Raw genomic sequence first — 22835 nt, 5'->3', positions numbered from 1 at the left:
AAAACATTCCGGTAAACCATGTAATTCCACTAAGAAATATGTGAACATGATAATGAAAGCATTGCAAAAAATGGATGGTAGAAGAACTATGGCAGGGATTGAATTATGAATAACCATTTCACATCACTTGCATTGGAATCATAGTGGGCCTCTCAGTGCCCACACTTATCATCTGCAAATGTTTTTAGAATACCTGCGGACTGAAGTTTTGATCTAGTGCGACTGTACTAGATTTAAAAGAGGCAGGCGGGGTCTGTTCCAGATCCCCCTGCAAAAATCAGCACACTCCTGGGCACAAGTGCTCTTTGAATAAGCACTAAAGCACACTCTTGCACTTGTGCCCATGTGCTTTGAAATTGAGCCCTAATATGTAGCAGAGACCCCTATATTGATTATCAATTTATAAAACAGTAAAGTGCAGAAGGGTGTAATTGTTGTTGAAAAATATTGTTTGACAAATCAGATTCAATATATAATGTATTGAGTTCTAACTAATATATTTTATAATGTCTTTTACTGCAACAACCTTTTAGTAAATAATATGTACTGTGAAAATGTACAGGCACTAATGGCTGATTTACCCTATGCCTATGCACTGTATGACTTTCATCTCCTAATGCTTTTGCTAAGGATGTCTTCTCTTGGCATTGATAACTGGCAAACATAGCTTGGTACCTCCATGATAATGATAGGTCTACAAATAATAGTCTGGCCATTGCAACAACACTAAAAGTCTAAAGTGGCATGTTCTGAGTCCTGATTTCTGAGTCCTTTTCTATAGACCTTATGCTTCAAATGTACTGTGTTATTAAACTGTCTGATCTGCAGGCAGCATCTTTTGAGATATTGGCACCTGAAATCATAGCAGACAGGCTAAGAGCAAAATAAGTGCTGTCCAAATAGGGCTTTGCAATGCAGTAAACATTAACATAGACTTTAGATGGATACAAAATGGCATGCTTGAGGTTATTGTCTGTTTCACTGACAATGAAAAACAATTATTACATTCATTGTAATTGATTCTGCAATATTTCTAACATGTAACCCGCAAAGTGGTAAAGTGATAAATACATTCATAAATACTGTGGTGACTAAAAAATTAATAGTGGCATTGCCCAATGTGTAAAACCACTAAGTCTGCATTGTAAATACTGATTTACAAACAATTTACATAGAAAAATAAATTATTTATCATTTGACCAATCAGTTCAATTTAACTGCTGTAAACAAAGCATTTTTTTGACACTTAAAGGAGAAGGAAAGCTAAAAACTAAGTAAGCGTTATCAGAAAGGTCTATGTAAATACAGCCATAAACACTCACAGAAACGCTGCACTGACTTCTCTGAAAAAAGATTTCTTGTGTCTGTAATTCCGGTTCCAGATACACGCAGCTCTCTGTTCTCTGCTCTCTCCTGCTCTTCCTCCCTCAAGAATGCTAAGAACTCACCCCCCCCTTAGGAATGTGGATCTGAGCCAATCGGCAGGAAGCTGACTCATAGGGGCACATTTACTAATCCACGAACGCTCTGAATGCATCCGAATGCGTCTTTTTCATAATGAGCGTATTGTTTGCGACCTTGCGCGACTTTTTCATCGCTATCGCAACTTTTTCGTATTTTGCTAGACTTATTCGTACTTTCCGACAAAGTGATGTGCCGAGTACGAAAGTTTCGGATTCATTCAAGCTTCGTTATAGTGACTTTCCTTGGGCCAGGTTGGAGCTGCAGAGTGGCATTAATTCCTATAGGAGGCTTCCAAAATCATGCACTGAAGAATCAAAGTTGGAAAGGTTTTCCTGCATTTTACGATCTTTCAATATGAAAATTTTGTGATTTTCGGTTCACCAATACAATATTTTCGTAAGCATATTCATGATATTTGCGATCTTCAGAAATTTTCGTATCCAATCCAAATTTATCCCATTCAGGATTCGAACTTGTGTTTTCATGAATGTGCCCCATAGTCTTACAAACTGAGCATGTTCACTTGGTCTGGGTGTCTGTAGAGGAGTAAGGCATTATGGGAACTTTCTTTACACAGCTCAGCGTTTTTTCTTCCTGTTTGGCTTCTGATCATCTGAACGGTAGAAATATGGGGAGACTTAAGGGCACTATTGAGAGAACTGAAGGTATGCCTTCAGCTTGAGATTAACTCTTTATTAGCCTTTCCTAGTCCTTTAAGGCCAGATTTCTTAATGTTTGTATTTCTTTATTTTCCTCAAATCAAAGTGCAACTTTTAGTGCATTAAATATTGTATTTTATTACCCTAAAACCATGCATTTTTTAAATTTAATAAGTGCCATCTAAAAGTTGTTGAGGTCATGTAGAAGTCAATGGAAACTGTCCTTTGCAAACTAACATTTTTACTTAATTTCTGCTTGTAATTGCATGATAATTCTTAAGTAAACAAAGCTTTGAGGTGTTTGTTTAATTTTTGTGTTCATTCCACAATTTTTTTAATTTGTGCTTTTTATAATTGTATTTTTTTAATAAATGCAAAAACATGCGTGCTTTTTTTAAAAAGTGAGTTTAGTTGTGATAGAAAAAAAACCACAAAATTACACAAATACGAATTTTAATAAATCTCCTGCTTAGTTACATTTTCATGCACAGTGCTCTTTAGAAGCAACTCTGTTCTTGTCTTTCCTAACTCAGATGTATACTAAAGGCTGTTGCAGTCCTTTTGTGATTATAGAAAATCTAATGGTGGCCATACATGGGAAGATTTGCTCGTTTTGCGAGGTCACCAAATAAGTGGATTTTCTCTTGATATGCCCACCTAAAGGTGGGTGATATTGGGCTAATTCAATCATTTGGCCACAACAGCATGGGCACTGTCGGAACAGGGACTGCATCAACGAGCCGATGTGGTCCCGATCTGATAGAAAATCAAACCTGGCCGATTGAGATCTGCCCAAATTTAGGCTAGACATCGTTTGGGTAGGCCCGTCAGGGTGCCCATAAACAGGCAGATAAGCTGCCAAATTGGTCTGAAGGACCCAAAGCCCATATATGGCCACCTTTAGCTTGATTTTGCACTGATAGGCCTAACCAGTGACCATCCAGAATTTTTTTCCTGATAGTTGTAATTCAAAAACCAATGGAAATAGTTATAATAAGGGGACCCTACTTAATGGATTCCTACATTAGGATTAAAATTAGAATGTTATAGTGCAGTGACTGACCAATTGCTGACTGCAGGCTTCCACTTCAAGTACATACTCTTTCACCTCTATGTAACCAGCTGTTGAGCTTACATAAATGGATATGTAATAGGCGGCCTGTGATATGCTACAGCTTGAGGCCTAAAGTTGTTATTTGGAATTTGAAACCACTTTTAAATAGAGGAAAACCATGGCAAAAAATAGCCAGGAAATCACTTTTCATTAGGTAATTGTAACTGAAGTGCTGACCTAGTCATAATCCCAGGAAGCACTTTAACAGTATTTCAGGAACATCACTATTTATTTAGAGAGACATATATGACATTGCCCTAAAATTCTGGTTCCACTTTTAAGAACATTATATATATATAATTATACAAAGTGTATATATATATATATATATAGATATATATATAGGGACATTGCCCTAAAATTCTGGTTCCACTTTTAAGAACATTATATATATATAATTATACAAAGTGCATATATATTTTTATATATATTCCTTTAAACAATGTCTCTCTACAGATTGAAAAGAAGTAGGGCTGTGTTCCTCTTGCAGCTTTGCTTGGCTATTATGCCCAATGACTCCAAGCCATACACCCATGCCCATACACTGTTATTTGTAAGGAACATTAGAAAGCATGAAAGGAAATAAGAAGGACTGTGTCACCATGACACAGATAACAGAATTAGGCAAGAAAATATAGTACCTGGCAAGTGTGTGTCTGAGCTCACTACAGTGATGGTATAGGGGGGGGGGTGCAAAAATCACAACACATGCAGCACTCAAGAAAGCAATCGAAAGTGGAAAGTGGGCTTTAGTTCCACTTAAAATAAATTGTTTGATATAGTACGGATAAAGAAAGTTATTGAATTATAACAGTGAGTGTGAAGACATGGTTTGCCAAAGAAGAAAATTATTTTAATCTGAAAGCTGGTGTAGGCTACCATGGCAACTACATTCATGAGAATAGCATAGGAGACTAAACATACATTTTAACTAAAGGGTATCCTGGTATCCTTGAAGCAAGTAGCTAGCAATGTTCTGAAAGGGAGCCAGATCATAATGAGATAAGAATTAAAAGAATATGCAATAGGAATCAAGTTTTGATGTGGAAGAAAGGGCTCAGGTTACATCTAGTGATGTATCTGCAACCATGCTCACAATTAAGACTGTAGTATTTGTCTCTTCGGTATGTTAAATCTTTTCTACTATAAAAAAAACATTATTTTAAAAACATCAATATGATTATTTTTATCAGGCAAATTATGAAAATGGCAATTCCTTTGCCCATACACACAGCGCAAAAACATATGAGGATCCAGTAGAAAGACTCATGGGGTGAATACTGGGAAGATGACAATAGATGCAACAGACAATGGATAATAATTCACATATTCAACATGTTTGTTAACTAAAGATAGTTATAGATATATATTTTTGGTTAGGGAGTAAATAGCTAAATGAAGTAGAGAATATTGGCACAGTATTAAATATTTACAGTACTTAATCCCTTTCTCTGCATAGCCTGCTCTAAGAAAATAGTCTAGAATTGGCCTTTTTTGATAAACAAAAGTTTAGAGAAAGCGTTCAAAATAGAAAATATTATATACAGTTACACAGAATATATAAAATGTATTTAAGTCAATAGTGATGGAAAAATTAAAAATGTGCCCTGGAGGGGGGCTGTATTCTTAAGCCGGCTACACATGGTATGAATAGATGCTTGTCCATTTGGAGGACCAATTTGGGCTAATATAATCACCTGGTCCTTGGTACAGCAGTTAAACCATGCAGTCCTGTTAGCCATAGTCTGCATATATGGCCCAATGTAGTTTTTCACTGATGAGATTTTCTGCTGGGCTAAATCATTCTCTAAATGAACCCTAATAATGAGTTCATTATTGTATGCCCCATTGCAGGCAGCATGGTTGCACAGTGGTTAGGATTATTGCTTTGTAGTGCTGTGTCTGAGGTTCAATTCCAACTAAGCACTCTCTGTAAGGAGTTTGTATGTTCTTGTTGTGCTTCCATGGTATTTAAACTAAGTATTCTGTTTCCCCCGTCACACTCCACAAACAGGGAGATTAATTGACTCTAGTGTGGGGCAGGGCTAATGCACCTGTGCTGTATTGGAGTTTCTAATATGCATGCACATTTTGCTTATAGAAACTCATATTTTGTTAGTGTGGATAATTACATTAAAGTATAAATTGAATCATTACTTATTAAAAACCAAAAAGTTAGAGATTCATTGTATCCCTAGCATTCTAATACAGAAAAAAGTAATCCTATAGACCCTGTTCAATGCACACTCTCTCTGCCAAGTCAGGACATGTTTCGGAGCTGATAGGACGATCCATATATTTCTACATTCCATCTATAAATATATGTCATATAGGCTGAATTTAATTCCAGAAGGGCTTGAATTTTCTCATATAGTATCAGCATATGTGTTCTTCTAGTTCTGCCTATCCAGTACTGGTAAAACCACCAACATTTATATAAGTTCCTGTGGGAAGAATGCGCTCTGTGAACAGTAATTGAGCAATTTGTCATAGAAAACGATTTTTCCTGTCACCATTTTCATTGACATCAGATTGGAGCATTCATTTTTAAGAAAGATATCTTACAGCAGACAAAAAAATGGACATATTTTGTGTGGGAGAAATGGAATGTTGTCAACCCTGCAGCATCCATAACAGGGTGTTTATATATCAGCAGCACTGCTTTCATTCATCAGTTACATATGGTCTAAATATATATTCAATCATAAATGTTAGCTATAAAGTCAAGTTTATAATTCTCTTGTACATTTCAAGGTCCACTTAACCTTTTTTTTTTCAATTTATTTTCCATTGTAATTTTTCTAATAGAAATACAAATAAATGAAAGGCATCGGGGATGGTTTTGCCTGTCTTAGGCAAATAAGAGCTTGGATTCTTGGGGTAGAAGCCAAGCAGGGATAATGTGATCTAGGTCTAGAACACATTATACATGGATCATTTATACCTTTATACTGTACATATGTCAGCTTGGACAAAGGCTGGAAGATACCATTGCATCCTAGAGACAGTTACATCTCTCAGCCTGGACAAAGGCTGGAAGATACCATTGCATCCTAGAGACAGATACATCTCTCAGCCTGGACAAAGGCTGGAAGATACCATTGCATCCTAGAGACAGTTACATCTCTCAGCCTGGACAAAGGCTGGAAGATACCATTGCAGCCTAGAGACAGTTACATCTCTCAGCCTAGGCAAAGGCTGGAAGATACCATTGCAGCCTAGAGACAGTTACACCTCTCAGCCTGGACAAAGGCTGGAAGATACCATTGCAGCACAGAGACAGTTACATATCTCAGCCTGGGCAAAGGCTAGAAGATACCATTGCAGACCTAAAGATAGTTATACATCTCAGCCTGGGCAAAGGCTGGAAGATACCATTGCGCCACAGAGACAGTTACATGTATGTAAGGGTTATGAAAGGGAGAAGAGACAATTCTCAAAAAATACCAAAAGGTTGACAGAAATAACATTGAGAATTGTGTGGTGCATTAACTTTTCTTTCTTAGATAATTATACCTGCATTATAAATACATGACACAATATTATTTTTTACCTAAAGTCTATTCATTGTTTCTATACTTGTTATTAACTGCCTGCTGCTTTTTCAGAGTAGCACACACATACATTTATCAACAATGGGTAAATCTGCCTATGGGCAGTAACCCATGGCAACCAATCAAATGGTTGCATTCATTGTTCTACCTGCAGTTGGCTGGAAAATGCCAATCACTGACTGCTTGCTCTGGATTGCTGTCTATGGGCAAATTTTCCCAGTGTTGATAAATGAGCCCAAGTACTGATAGTAGCAATGCTATCGATGTTATCTGTCAATAGGAATTACTTTTATGTGTCTATCTAAATTAGAACTCCTCCCCCCCTTATAATCATGATGTGCAAAACCTAAGAGCAAATTTGTTTATGGTTTAAGAGTTTCAAAAAGACTAGCTATCTGAGGTAGTTTGTTCATTAGACACCCTTTAGTTATGACCTTCATTTTGACTTGATACATTTCATGTCAAAACTCAAAAGAAGTATCATTGTGTACAAATAATTTCCAATTTCATAGTTCAGCGGTATTCAAAGTCACACCTATCCTTCTAACAAACATGCATTTTCTCCTTAACTCTATTAAACGTTCAGCCTTTCAGCATGATTCATTTTAGCAACTCGGTATCCTCAAAATTCTGAGACGTGGGGAAAAAAAACGCATGACTGACTCTTCTATCCAAATAATAGACACTTGCCCAGGCATATAAATAGAAATAAATATAGCGATCTACTCATTTTTAGGTGATCTAAGATCTTGAAAATATGACATATTAGGCTCATGCAGAACAATTAATGAATAAAAACCATGCTTTGTTTGCAATAGACAATAACATTGGACTGGTTGGCCAAGTCAGTGACCAAAACTCTACATATGCAAACAATGTAGGATGACTGTTGTGTTTTCAGTATCAGTTATCTTGAAATTTTAGACACTTAGGTCAAGGGCACACGTAAAAGTGGAGCAAAGATTGGCCCAAACAAAACATGAAAGCAGGCTTTTTCAGTCTCTTTGTACCTGTACTCAGGTGGAAGCTGTACAAAAGAAAGAGGATTCAATACTCTCCCCTGGTTTAAAAATGGAGGCTGAGAGCAGCAAAGCCAACTCTCTATGTGCCCTTGCCCTTAAAGCCATCCTTTGGCAAGTGTGAAAGGCCTTGAGCAGAACATGAAGGAATTTTACTTTGTTTAGAACATTCTTTCATTGAGATCCATCAATGACCCTGAGACTTTGACAACAAATCCATTACTCTTTCTTAGGCAACCATAACAACATATATATGTTGTATACCTTTTATGATATATGAAATCATAACTAGAATACAAAATTCTGCCTATTACTCTGGATTACATAGTAGCTGAGCAGTGTTCTTTTGGCTAAGCTTATACAGAACATTATGTCAGAACTAGTCATAGTTAGGATTAGCGGATAAAAACTGCACCATAAATAGAAGCAGAAACAATCAATTTAATTGACATGAATATTTCCTGTAGTGTTTTTCACTGAAATTGATTATGCATCAGTGAAAGGCCATACACAAGACTGAACAGTAAGTTTTTCTGCTTTAAACACGATCACAGCGTCTTTGTCTGGATCACACTGTGAAGGACAATTAAGCCCCATGAACCTGTAATAGGGCCTTCTGTGGTTTGAGCACTTGGAAAGGCAAAAGCTGTTTCATTTGTAAAGTTACATATTAGCTGACAACCTCTATTACCCCTACCTAAGCACTTAATGTAAACAGCTACAGTCTTACAGCAGTCTAATTAACTTTAGTTTAGAGTGCTAAAAATATACTGCTTATTTGTGCTGCTGGTGTAGAAATAGTATAACAATAACATACTGCAAAGGTCATTACAGCTGATAATAAAGGATACATATTGTTTTTATTCTTTGTATTGGTATACTTTTGCAATGAAACTCTCTGCAATAGTTAAAGTGCTTGCTAAATGCATTAATTACTGGTTTGGAGTATATGAACAAATACAATCTAATTTGGGTTGGTCACACTAAAGCTGCCACTAGCTACAGAGTAGGTCCTACTTCACTTCAGCGACAAGCTTGCACTTACTGATACTGACATTCCTATATCTCCTCTAGCTAATGTTAACCAACAGTGTTAAAAATAGGCAAAAGGACATATTAAGTTTAGTATCCCGAAACTGTCTAAAATGACCTCTCTCCAAGACTGCCAAATGTCTCCAGAAGCAATATCAGCACAAAAACTGTCTGTAGGGAACATGTTTTTTTTTTATCAAAGCAAACCAGACCAACATTGCTAAATACTTAAATGGTGTAAAGATCTATTAGATTCTGGAGCAATAGAGACATGTCTGCTGAAGAGAGAAACTGAATTCCATCTGATTAAAAAGTATGGGTTTACCTTATTCAAGCAGAGCACTATGTTCTAAAATGTAATGCAAAACCATTTGGGAAAGGCCCTTTCCCTTTTCAGCACAATTAGAGCTCATGTACAGAATTGGTTTGCAAAGCTAAGAGTGGATCTCTACCCAACTGGACACTGTGTGATTAACTGGTATGCCAACTGTGATACAGGATTAAGCCCAAATACCAGTGCTGACCCTCACTAATGCTGTTGTGGAATCAAATTACAACAACAGTGAGGGCTGTCTGCCCTAGGCACTGGTGGACCTGAACAGACTGCCCTTACCTTTTGTGATAGGTATCACCTCCTTTGTATCTCTTTATATATATAGGCACTACCAACAATGTTTCATAATTTAGGTAAAGTCTTCCTATAAAAGAATAGTATGTTCTAGCAGCAAAGGGAGTATCAGCTTCATATTAGTGACCTTGGTTTGGAATGGGTTGCTGGACAAGCAGGTGTCCAATTACTTTTGTCTATATAGTGTACCAAAGGGAATGAGCAAAGAGCCTTATTTTTAAAGTTTTAAGGAGTTGTAAACTATCATCATGATTTGTTCATAAACTGCAAAACAAATACATTTTTAGAGAAAGATATAAAAACAGCAAGAAAATGGCCAAGTCATTTCTTAGGGGAGTTACTCAGGCACAAACCCAAGGGGTACCATTTTCACATTCTAGGGTGTCCTTTTACTCTTGCCTCCAGCTAAACTGAAAGATGTCACTGGGAATAAAATGGTTTCATAGGCTGGTTCATAAATTGTCCCCTTAATGATCTATTACAAAAAAGTTTAAACTATTTACTTAAAGAGATACTGACACTAGAAATGAAAGCTTTTTTACATCTATCATAACAATGTCTTTGCATGCTATTTATAATTTTGCCATAAAAGTATTTGTCCGATGCTTTGACATTACCATTCTGATCCCCCATGTTCCTCTGTCGGAGGCTGCCATATTTGTGCAGCAGCAGTCTGTTATCATTAAAAGCTATAACTGACAGGCTGAGAAGGGACAGTCAGGTTGGCAAAACAGTCAGGTTTAGATACTTCAAGCAACAATTAGTTACAGAAGCAGGTCTATCAGCATGGTCAACATGACCTATAGGTAACTTTTTATGTAGATACATATTTTTAAAAGTTTTTTTTTTCATGTCAGTATCACTTTAATCCCACCATTTAGTGATCTCTCACAATTTCTTTTGAAAAAAATATGTTCCTACATAGCATGTCTGATTTCCACTCTATCATACAATAAACAGGACTGACAAGAAAATCACTATGGCAACGAAGAGCTTAGCCCAACTGCCCTTTTCCTGTTGCATCTTTTGTGTCACACTTGACTCAACTTTCAACCTGCTTTTCTGGCAAAATATTAACCCGTTTCTGTTCTGTAAAACATTAACTTACAGATCTTCCACATACAGTCCTTTCACACATCCTAAGACTTACTAAGCATCCTGCAGAACAACCCAAAGATCATGTTGGTTCTGCTGGGAACAAATGGGTTAACATTAAGCTCAAAATCTGCAAGAGCTGGTATTAAAACTGCTCTTGAAGATGAAAAACAGCAGTTCTTTGTAAGTGTTCGTAATACAGTCTCAGCTCTGAAGCATAAGACCCAAAGCAAAAGTACTGCCGAGAAGCTTGATGAACACTTGAGAAAGATAATTAGGATGTTTTACATATTAGCAAAATAAAGCTCAAACCTCAAAGGTTACCAAAAGGAAAGTAAGTTACTTTAATTAAGCTTAAAGAGTCTCCATGGTAACTTGTGCTTGCAATGTTTGTTAATTTTTGCCATATAAAATAGATTTCGCAGTTTATAGGTGAGGTGTAAGCTGTTTACAACTATGGCATTGACATGAAGCATATACACACTGTAGGTTTTGCATAGTATAGCCTTCAAAGTATACCATGTATAAACTTGACCTGGTATAAATTTAAATTAAACTCGATCATGGTTATATTTATAAAATGTCATAATAATGCTGTTATGGGTTGTACGAAAATTTCAAGTTTAAAAATCACAAATTTTTCAAGCCAGTATCCTTAAAACTCAAAATTCGATATATAGTCTCAAAACATTTTTAGTGAAAGCTGGCTGTGTTGGTGAAGTCTATTGATTTCAATACACTGGCCTAAATACCTGCAAGAGCCAAGCTCCAATAAGCAACCACCCAGTCCCCTAAATTATTCAACCTAAACTTAGTAAAGTATTTCCTGGGGCAAAGTGCTTTATATGCATTCATTTGTTGCTGAATTAAAATTAGGGATACACTAAATTCATAATATTTGAATCTGGGCAAAAAATATTCAGCTGAATACATACCTCCAACACAGCGCAGTGATTTTTTTTGACCACACTCCCTAAATACCACTCCTATTTGGCTAAATTTGGCAGATTTGAACATATTTCTGGGTTTTTTGGGTTCCTCTTTTATGTGTTATTACAGTTTTGCTGAAAAGGTGAAATTGCCCTTTAAGCTGCAAGTCTCAGTTCCCCTAAGGCTGATGCCACACCAGGCGTAGGGCTGATTTTTTCGGCAAGCGGAAAAACGCTTGCCGAAAATTCAGCCCTACGCCTGCTTCTTGTGCCTGCACCCGATTGAATGGGATATGCTCGGGTGCAGGCACATGTAGCCGATATACGCATGAAAACGCAAGACTTTGCATTCTCTCGCGTTTTCATGCGTATATCGGCTACATGTGCCCGCACCCGAGCGTATCCCATTCATTCGGGTGCAGGCACAAGTAGCAGGCGTAGGGCTGAATTTTCGGCAAGCGTTTTTCCGCTTGCCGAAAATTTCAGCCCTACGCCTCGTGTGGCATCAGCCTAAGAGACTTGTTTAGCTTATTAGTTACAATAGTATCTTTTTATCTTTCTGGGCTCTCTGCCAAAAGCCACTTATTTAATTAAAAGCGGGAAGTGCAGGTGAAGGCTCTCTGCCAAAAGCTACTTTTAATTAAATTTGTATCTTTTTTAGCGTTCAGTGCAGGAGATCAAAGGAAAATTAGGGACTTTTCAGTAACAATTCGGAACTGCAGGTTGAGCTGTTAAAAGAGGGACTGTCCCGCGAAAATCGGGACAGTTGGGAGGTATGTGAATACTGAACCTATTCTGAAAACTAGTTTGAATCATTAAATTTGAGTCTCCACAAAAATATTGTTTTCAGCTGTCTAAAGTCACATAAATTTTAGGGTTCAAAATTAGCTTAACAAAAAAGGGATCAGTTAAAAAGTGCTAGGATTCATCCAAATCCTGAATTCAGCAAATCACTAATAAAAATAGCCAGGGATGTATGATAATGAGTGGTATGGGGGTATAAAATTCAGCAGAATTTGCAAATCACTTCTAATTTTAAAGAATGAGGATTTTTTAATCCCAATAAGCACTAAAATGACAGCTATAAAGAGCAAACCAGTTTGCATTCACTGAATATAACTAAAATGTTTTTTTAGCAAGATGCACAGCTCCTGCCAAAACCCCAAAGCTCCTACAGAATTGAGTACTGATGCTAATGTTTAGTTGGTTACATTTTCATTATGTAATAAAAGGTGTTAAAGCAAAAGGAAAGGCTACATCACTGAGGGGGTGCCAAAATTTAAGACCCCCCTTGTGACTTTTGCTTACCTGAAAGCCCCGGCTAGTGCTTGTTAAGATAAAACTGCACTGGCTGGGGAGTATGCGGGCAAGCATTCCTTCTTCAAGCATGCCCAACTGTGCAAAAGGAAGGGGTATGCTTCCTCGCATATACCCTGGGCCGGTGCAGTTTTCTCCTAACAGGAGTATCAGGTAAGTGATTACAATAACAGGGGGGGTTGCCTAACATTTGGCACCCCACAGCGATTTAGACTTTACTTCTCCTTTAAAGGATATGCAAAACTTAGAAAAATAAATGTAAAATGGCTCAGGGTGCTTATCAAGGCACTCAAGGCATTTTTTTCAATTCATTATTAATTATAAACTGCTAATATATAGGTATGAGACCTTTATGCAAAATGCTTGGGACCTGGGGTTTTCCAGATTTGGGGGCTTTTGTCATTTTGATCCCCATAGAATAAGTCTACTAAAAAATAATTTTAATATTAATTAACCACTATAGAACTGTTTTGCCTCCAATAAGGATCAATAACAGGTATGAAATCCATTATCTTGAAGCTTGTTATACAGAAGGTTTTTAATTAGGGAAAGGCCATCTCCTAAATACTCCATGTTAATTAAATAGCTCAAGTTTGTAAAAATTAGGTCATTATTCTCTGTAATAATAAAAAAACAACACCTTGTATTTGATCCCAAGATATAATTAATCCTAACTGGAGGCAAAACAATCCTATTGGGTTTAATTAATGCATAAAGGTATTTTAAAGAGACTTATGGTATGAGGATCCAAATTATGGAAAATAACCCCTTATCCAGAAAAACCCAGCTCCCAAGCATTCTGGATAACAGGTCCTATACCTGTATATCTTAGTTGGGATCAAATACAAGGTACTGTTTCGTTATTAGTGAGAAAAAAAATGTAACAATGTAAATTATTTGGTTAAAATGGAGTCTGGAGAGATGGTTATCCAGTACTTTGTTGCCTTCTGGATAATGGATTTAAAGATAAGGAATCATATACCTGTATTTATAACAACAGTGTAAAGGTCCCCGAACCGACTTTGCCTATACCCATCGTTATAATTCGATCGTTTGACCCCAGGGCCAGGAGAAGGACCAGCAGGTGGGGCTGTTGTTGCAAAATTCATTATGTTAGCAGTTTATAAACAGCTTAATAGCATTCTAACAAAAAAAAAATTAATGTAAACTGCAAAAGTGCACCCTGAGCAAATTAAAATAAACCAGCGAAGAACAAGACAGAAGAAGTCTACTAATAGACTACTTGAGGTTTTGTGGTTAGGAAATTGGAAAAATCAATTTTTTGTCACTTACCATTCCCCAAAACAATGGTTTTGCAATGGTTCACCTTATTCTGTACCTTGTGTATGTGGTTTCACACAATTTGGTGTCACTACAATTTTTGGGTATTAAACACTGGGAATAAGTCCAACTTTCAAAACCACATCTTCACTAAAACTGTGCAATTTCAATCCAGATGGCTGTGATATTATCAACAAAAAGGTTACAGCGAAGATGTTAGTCACTTCAGGAACACAAACACAATATCTCAACTTGTGATTAGGACGTGAAGTAGAAGATTTAACCTTTTCACTTTTACTGATGTTGACAGAAAGTTGCTGAACCATAATTCCCAACACTAGAGGAGTTAAACACATGCCAACACATATTATAATCTTGAACTCAACGCTTTGGAAAAGCTCTACGAAAAATTAAATCATTAGTATAATGAAGATGAGGTGCAGATATTCACAAAGTTATGGCTAACATGTGCTAATTAAAACTCCTGAGAATTACACAAGTGCTTCTTGTCAGAAATATGATTGGAGGCAATAAAGACATTTAGAAACGGTGCATCATTGTGCTATTTTTTTCCACCGGCTTTTTTAAATCATCAAATGTTTCTGCATCTCATTTTCCACAGACTAAAATAGAAGCAAAAGTGCAAATGATTCACTGACGAATAGTTTTCAATGTTTTACAACATTTCTGAGAAAGGTAGAACAGTCCTATGTGTGATATGTAAAACAGATGATATATTATAAGAACTGTAGCTATTATAAAAAATCAACAGAACTATTGGTAGTAGTCTGTTGTATTATTGTTTCCTTATACAGGTATGGGACCTGTTATCCAGAATGCTCAGGACCTGAGGTCCCGTATAAGGGATCTTTCCATAATTTGAATCTCTTAAGCTAAAAATCAGTTAAAGAAGAAGTAAACCTTTTTTTTTCTTCAATCTTTAAAATTACTCTAAACAACCCCCAGAATAACATACCTTAGTCCAGGGGTCGGGAACCTTTTTGGCTGAGAGAGCCATAAACACAACATATTTTAAAATGTAATTCCGTGAGAGCCATAGAATATGTTTGGCCGCGAATGCTGCGGGGCAAGGTAGGGTGGGTTCCAAAGATGCCAGATGCGATGCAGAGGAGGTCGTGGCCTGCGCTTGGCGGATAGAACATGTGTTCTAAGGCTTAGAGCATGTCTTCTATCCGCCGAGTGCAGGCCACGCCCCCCATTATTTTTTTTTATTAAAGATTTGGCAGCGAGACAGATGCAGCCATCAAAAGAGCCACATCTGTACAGCGCTGCGGAATATATTGGCACTTTATAAATAAATGTTAATAATAATAATAATAATAATCTGGCTCCCGAGCCATAGGTTCCCTACCCTTGCCTTAGTCCCTGCATTCAGTCTATTTCCTGGTACAGAAGCTACACCCCCTCTTCCTACCGTGCTCTCCTTATCTCTTTGACTACAGGATAGTAGACTGTCTCATTAAGACTGCAGTAAGCTACTGCATTATCTACTTAATACTCAGCAGCTAAAAACTAACGAACATGAAAATTAAGGCCAATGCCACACGTAGTATATTCTTTGAGAGCTGAAAAAAGCTTGCCAATTTGTGCCTGCACCAGGAAGCATTGAATACACTTGGGTGCAAACACATGTAGCCAATATCTGCCAAAAAAAATGCAAGACTTTACATTTTTGGCGGATATTGGCTACATGTGCCTGCACTGGAGCGTAGGAGGATTTTACAGTACCAGGGCAAATTCTCGACAAGCGTTTTTCAGCTTGCCGAGAATATGCAACGTGTGGTATTAGCTTTAGCCAAGATAACAAATAGTAAAGCTCATTTATGTTCACAAGGAGTAAATGCACAGAGCCGGTGGAAACATTTTTTTTTCCATTCAAGTTCCCCATTCATGAAAATTCTTGCACCTATATTTCCTCCTCTCTGTTTGTGTAGTGGGCTGATGTATCGCTTGTACCTGCTTTACAGCACAAGGCACACATGGCTTGAGGGCAAGGGAGCACTTTATTTTACTAGGGTTGCCACCCGGCAGATATTTTACTGGCTTGGCTGGTTAAAGTGATGCTTGGTGCCACTATTGTTTATAAAACAGAAAGAAAAAAAATATAGGAAGTCTGTAATTTTTCCCCAAAAATGTGGCAACCCTATATTTTATACCTGTCTTGAGCAGGTGCTAAGAGTTTCCTTTGCATTTTGCACCTATTGGCACACTAACTTGCTCCAAACAAAATCATGAGCAACTGGTGTTACTGACACCACATGTAACTTTTAAAGGAGTAGTCCCCACTCTTGTTCAAATTTATTTGGGCTGAACATATTTTTAATCTAGTTTCTTCATGGGGAAAAAAGTCCTTGGATGATTACATTACCAGAGCACAGCTTTAGATTTTTTGGGATTAAAACAATAGACAAAAAGTTCAGCACAAGCCCAATTCTTGTTGAACAAGAGGTATACTGCAATAGTACACAAGGAGATTGCAGCAATCATAATGTTATCTTCTTTCACATCTGCACCAGGTCTTAATGACCACTATTTTGTTACTATTTCTATTTCTACTTTATTATAAGGAATTACATATAAGGCTCATTTATCATTGCTACATTCAGCTTAAGGAGACCTGTCATCTAAGAAAAAAATTACAAATCCTTTCCTATCCTGTTGGTTGAGTGAGATAAACTTCACTTGCACTGTATTAATTATTTAAATCTTTTTTCCTTCAGTCTTCAGATTCACAATCATTGCAAGCAGGCAGGCGCCATTTCGTGGCCATTGTTATTAAGACATATATGTATCATCCTAAAATCTGGTGTAAGCACTTGAATGCAGTGCAGTGACATGGAAATTGAAAGTACAGGCCTGCCCCCTCTATGCCTGAAGCATAGAGGCAGGGCAGTAAATATTTGAGTGACAGTTGAGATTAAATGCATTTATAACAGTTATAGATGTTTTAATGACAAAAATAATTTTGAGTTTCATGTTTAATTTGCAAAGGACTTTTATATACAGCTTTTTATGAGTGTGTAAAGCAGGGGTGTCAAACTCAACCCCATAAGGGGGCCGAAACCTAAAACACAGGCTAAGTTGCCGGCCAAATTTTTTATTAAGATACTGTATGGTCAGGTACAGTCACAGTGCAATCAGGCGATTGGTGCTGCACGGTCAGGCACAGTCACCAGGGGCCATATAAAACAGCCAGAAGGCCCATATTCGGCCTGCGGGCCTTGCGTTTGACACATGTGGTATAAGTGAAAGTTCCATTTTAACACCTGCTCAGTTGTTTGAACAGACTGTATTCAGTACCTTCCACCACATTTAAAATAGGCAGGTTGTACAGGGCTATTGTGTGCCTTGTGGTCCTAGTGCTCCCTAGACTGCAAAAATCTGGGGGCTTTCCATCAGATGCCCACCACCAGCATCCTCTGAGTGAGGAATAGCACTGTGCATGCCATTTTAGAAATCAGCAATCTATGGGACCCAAAGGAGCAATATTTCCTGCAAAAATGTATAATACTGTCTACAATTAATCCAATAATATAGCAGTATTAGGTATTAGTGATAACCAAAATTTTATCCATTCAGTGATTTTTCCATCATGCACACCTACAAGGCAAGCTAAAACTTAAGTTGTGTGAGTTTTCTCTGAGCTTGCAGACTGTTCCATTCATAAGGCCTCCTTTTACAAATCAACGTATTGCATGCAATTCTTATCACACATTTGAAGAAATGTAAGTAGCTGGTCTAGATAACAGAACAACAGAACAGTTCTCAGGTTTTTTAAAAATACATAAAACTGATTTATTATAAAAAAATATTACGACAATAAATTAAAAAAAAAATACCTGTTCATCTTGTCCAAGAGAATGAAGAATGAATTTCTTTGCCTCTAGGATGAGTGGTTGTCCCAGATCCTCATAAGGTTTGTTGATGGGGGAATTATACCCCTGCTGGGAGAGCTGTTTCTGCCGCCGGAGGTAGTTGGCCCTAAATACACCCTCTCGATTTGCCTCCCAGCAGCTGTAATACGTTGGGCTTCTAGCTTGGATTTTTAGCCCTTTTTGACTGGCAACTGGCAATGGTTTTATGAGGACAAAAGTTTGTGGATCCCTGTATCCCTGGTTTCCTGGCATATTTACCCCACAAACTTAGAATTTTGTTTTCATCATATGATTAAAAAGATATATACATAACTGGTTACTAAACCAATGGTCCAGTAAAAAATATATTTACAGCTAAATAGATTTTATTATGCCCATTCTATATGGCAACTTTCCATGCACTATTCTAAATCCACAACAAAACATAAAAATTATGAAAATTGAAAACTAATGAATGCTTTCTAACTTTAAATAAAACTAAAGCTGTTAGTTATAAGTAAAAGCCTATCATATCTAACAGGACTCTAGCAGAAGCGGCTATCTTTCATCGCTTTACACAGTCACACAGACACACAGGACAAATGAATCAGTTCGCAAGTTTGCGTTGCCCCAGGTTACCACAATGCTTGGCTCACTCCACTGCACAGATCATGGGGGTGGAACAATACAGAGAACGAAAGACATTCAACTAATTACTAAATACATTTAGAATTCTATCAAATGGTAGGTGTTTATAACAAAAACAAATAGTAACAACAGACTGAAGAGATACTAATAAGAAATCTTCCCAGTTTTTATTAAGTGAAGCTGTGCGTTGCTTGTCCCCCTCCAGCACGTCAGATGGTTTAACTTTAGTGGGAGGAGATAGAGTTACCAATAGTGGCCTGCTATTGTAGGAGTGCGAATCTGGAAGGAAGCTGTGTTTATTACTTCTAGCAGCCTATGCCAGTGTTGTATTTACCTTTCAGGGTTCCTTTGTAGTAGGATTATATACTTTTAAAAGTTGGATTATTGTCATTTGTTATATACGCGTCAGGACGTGGCTAAGGGGGCTGTGCCACCATAACCTGTTATCCCTGTTTTTGAATGCAGTTGGAAGGAAGAATCTCTTGAGCAGCTGACTCTTGCATAGTCTAAAGCTGGCCATACATGTTAAAAATTTTCTCCTACTAGCTACCATTCTCAGCGCGGTCTCAGAAATTTGACAAATTTTGATAAAGGTTAGTGGGCACTAAATAATCACACATTTTGCTGTGACATCGGTCAGGAAATCAATCAGGCAAGTTTCAAATTTTTGTTGTTGGCAATGAATTTTGCCCATTGTCCAGTTGTTTGCAGGACCAAGCAGGTGATTTTCTAGCTTCAACTAGACCAGTGGTTCTCAACCTGTGGGCTGGGACCCCTCTAGGGGTCGCCTAAGACCATTAGAAAACGCATATTTCCGATGGTCTTATTAACCAAGAGACTGCTTCTCTATGGTTGGGGGTCACCACAACATGAGGAACTGTATTAAAGGGTTGTGGCATTAGTAAGGTTGAGAACTAGACGATATTGCCTGAAATGGTCGTTTTCATTGATGGACGAATCGTGCGTATAAACGGTAGTTTCAGGATAAGATTGGTTGTACAATAACGAAAAGCTGTTTTAAATATTTTAATGTGTATGGCTACTTTAAAGGGCAAGGAAAGGCTAAGTCACTTGGGGGTGCTAAAATGTTAGGCACCCCCAAGTGACTTTAATCGCTTACCTTGTACCCTGGGCTGGTGCCCCTGTTAGGAGAAAACAGCACCAGCCCGGGGTAGCTGCAGCGCTTCCTCCTTCTGGCTTCGTTTCGCTGCGACTACACGATAGGCGCATGCGCAGTAGAGTGAAAAGCCGACTTCTCTGTTAAAGTTCGGCTTTTCACTCTATTGCGCATGCGCGCGCTCGTGAAGACAGAAGGAGGAAGCGCTGCAGCTACCCCGGGCTGGTGCTGTTCTCTCTGAACAGGGGCACCAGCCTGGGGGAAAAGGTAGGCGATTCAAGTCACTTGGGGGTGCCTAACATTTTGGCACCCCCAAGTGACTTTGCCTTTCCTCCTCCTTTAACACCTATGCAATGACATTGCGTCCGATTTGGAGAGTTTGCAGGAGACTGTCCAATGATTGGACCAGTGACAATGCAGCTTAATTGGTAAGACTTTCTAGTAGTTTAATTAGATTAACTGCTTCAGAAATCTTTTTTTTTTTTTTACCAGTGCTGGCAGGATGGGTGAGGCTGCATCTCTACTTAAAGGAACAGTAACACCAAAAAATGAAAGTGTATAAAAGTAATTACAATATAATGTACTGTTGCCCCGCATTGCTACAACTGGTGTGTTTGCCTCAGAAAGACTACTGTAGTTTATATAAGTAAGCTGCTGTGTAGCCATGGGGAGCAGCCATTCAAAGGAGAAAAGGCACAGGTTACTTAGCAGATAACAGATAAACCCCCATTATATGGGGCTTATCTACTAGTTATCTGCTATCTAACCTGTGCCTTTTCTCCTTTGAATGGCTGCCCCCATGGCTACACGGCAGCTTATTTATATAGTAGCTTTTCTGTAGCAAAAACACCAGTTTTTTGCAGAGCAACAGCACATTATATTTTAATTACTTTAAAACACTTTAATTTTTTGATGTTACTGTTCCTTTAAGAAGATGCAAAAGGAAGAGGAAGTGTCTGCGAGTGGGAGTGCTAGGTGAAATGAAAATTGTAGTGGGACATCTTGGACTGTAATATTAATACTGTAGAATAAAAAGAGAACAGGAATCATAAAAGTGAAAAAAATAATAATGGTGACAGATAAAAAAGAAAGAGAAACATGGAGAAAAAATGATTAGATTAAAGTACAGAAGTTAAAGGGGAGAAGAAGGATAAGAATGTATAAGCTAAAATAAAATGGGGGAGCAATATAGAATAGAAAATGTAGTGTGGGGGCATTGGACATTTTCCTCTGTTCTGCCATTAGGACTAGGGATGCACCCAGGGCCGGATTTCTATCCTGGGCGTCCCGAGGCCGCCCCTGTGGGTGTCCCCCCGTGCGCATGCGCGAATGCGCCCCCAGTGCGCATGCGCAAACGCCCCCCCCAGTGTGCATGCGCAACGCGCCACCTCCCCATTGCGCATGCGCGAACGCTCCTTTAAACTCCCATACGGAGCAGGAGAGGTCCCGACTGCTCTGTATGGGAGCCAAATTTAAAAATTTTCCTTGCGGCGGGGCGGCATGCCGCCCCTAAACTTCTGCCGCCCTAGGCCCAGACCTTTGTGGCCTCTCCACAAATCTGGGCCTGGATGCACCGAATCCGCTTTTTCAGCTTCGGCCTAACCCCCAAATCCTCCTTCAAGGAGTACTGAACCAAATCCTAATTAGCATTTGCTTATTAGGTTTTGGAAGGGTTAAATGTTGCCACACACAGAAAAATGTTCAACTTCCTTGGTTAGGTGCCAAAAAGTCACGTGAATTTTCGGATTCGGTTCTGCCAACAACGTGGATTTGGCCGAATCGGTATCCTGGCGAAAAAGGCAGAATCCCAAACCGAATCCTGGATTCGGTGCATCCCTAATTAGGACCTTGCCCCAGGCAAAAGAAGCAGAGGGAAAATGAGGGAACTTTGGCAATAAAAATGGATGAAGAGGATGGAGCACAGAAAGAGAAAGTAAATCGGAGTCAATGACACAAATGCAGAGTAAGGTAAGGGTGTTCAGGATTGGGGATATGGAAAAGGAGAGATAATTGGAATGGAAAGAAATAGGGGATGTGAAAATAAACTGAAGCATTTAAGAACAGAAAAGACTCGAAGAAAGAAAAATAAAACAGAGGTAGCAGAAGACAGGAGTTAATATAATTTTAGTCTTAGTTGTCACTGGCACACTAATCCAGGTCCAGCCTGACAATCTGTGGATTCCAGAAGGTCTACTGAAAATTGCTGTAGACAGTCACAATTTATTGGGCTTTTTGGGGACTGTTTGAGCCCCTGTGTACTTGAAATGGCAGTGACTATTTAGTTCCCACTCCTGGCATGCTAGCCTTATGAGTCAGTGGGGCTCATTTTCAAATGGAACTGTTTTGCGCTAGAGCAGTAACCCATGGCCACCATTTAGAGATTTCATTTCTTGCAGGAAACAGTTTAGTGGCAATTGGTTGCTTAGTGCTGTTGGTAAATGAAGTAAAAAGGTGTCATGGAAAAACAGTACCAATCTAGGATTACATTATGCTGTTTTGCATAAACTTCACTTGGTAAGCCATTTCCAGAAAAAAGGGGATAATATAGTGTTATTTTGGTTCTTGGACTGATGGGAACATAACCCATGCGCTATTGCACTAGGAGCTCTTTGCAGTTTGTGTGTACACTTTGATTCATATTGAGTGAATGATAATGAGATACTTAGAAAAGGCTACATTAGATGAGGTCTAGTGATTTCACAATGGCAGCTCTGCATGTATTTCTGAATATGTTTAAAAAATTCAGTTTTTTAAAGGAGAAGGAAAGCCTAAGTCACTTGGGGGTGCCAAAATGTTAGGCACCCCCAAGTGACTTAAATCGCTTACCTTTTACCCTGGGCTGGTGCCCCTGTTAAGAGAGAACAGCACCAGCCCAGGGTAGCCGTGAGCACCTCCTTCTTCCGCATTGGCGCGCTTGCGCATGTGCATTAGAGTGAAAAGCCAAACGTTAACAAGAAAGTCGGCTTATCACTCTTATCACCCAGGGAATTCAATGCAGAAGAAACGCAGAAGAAGGAAGTGCTCGCTACAGGTACTGTACAGGTGCTGTTTTCTCCTAACAGGGGCACCAGCCCAGGGTACAAGGTAAGTCTAACATTTTGGC

The 22835-nt window shown here is 38.4% G+C and overlaps 1 protein-coding gene across 2 annotated transcripts in view; it reads right to left on the bottom strand.

Annotated features, from left to right (window-relative positions):
• Positions 1-18897, bottom strand: part of ccdc60 (coiled-coil domain containing 60) — a 65277-nt gene extending 46380 nt beyond the window's left edge. The window contains exon 1 of one of the 2 annotated variants that reach the window (XM_031892846.1): positions 17953-18897. In XM_031892846.1, coding sequence (XP_031748706.1) covers positions 17953-18240 — 288 coding nt within the window. In that variant the 5' untranslated portion in view covers positions 18241-18897. The remainder of the gene's footprint in view (positions 1-17952) is intronic. The other variant, XM_012968689.3, reaches the window with a different exon arrangement.
• Between the last annotated feature and the right edge of the window lie 3938 nt (positions 18898-22835).

This window comes from Xenopus tropicalis, chromosome 1 (assembly GCF_000004195.4).
Source record: "Xenopus tropicalis strain Nigerian chromosome 1, UCB_Xtro_10.0, whole genome shotgun sequence".
Taxonomy (NCBI): domain Eukaryota; kingdom Metazoa; phylum Chordata; class Amphibia; order Anura; family Pipidae; genus Xenopus; species Xenopus tropicalis.
Note: the sequence above shows the minus strand (reverse complement) of the source record. Positions and strands in the feature narration are given on the sequence as shown.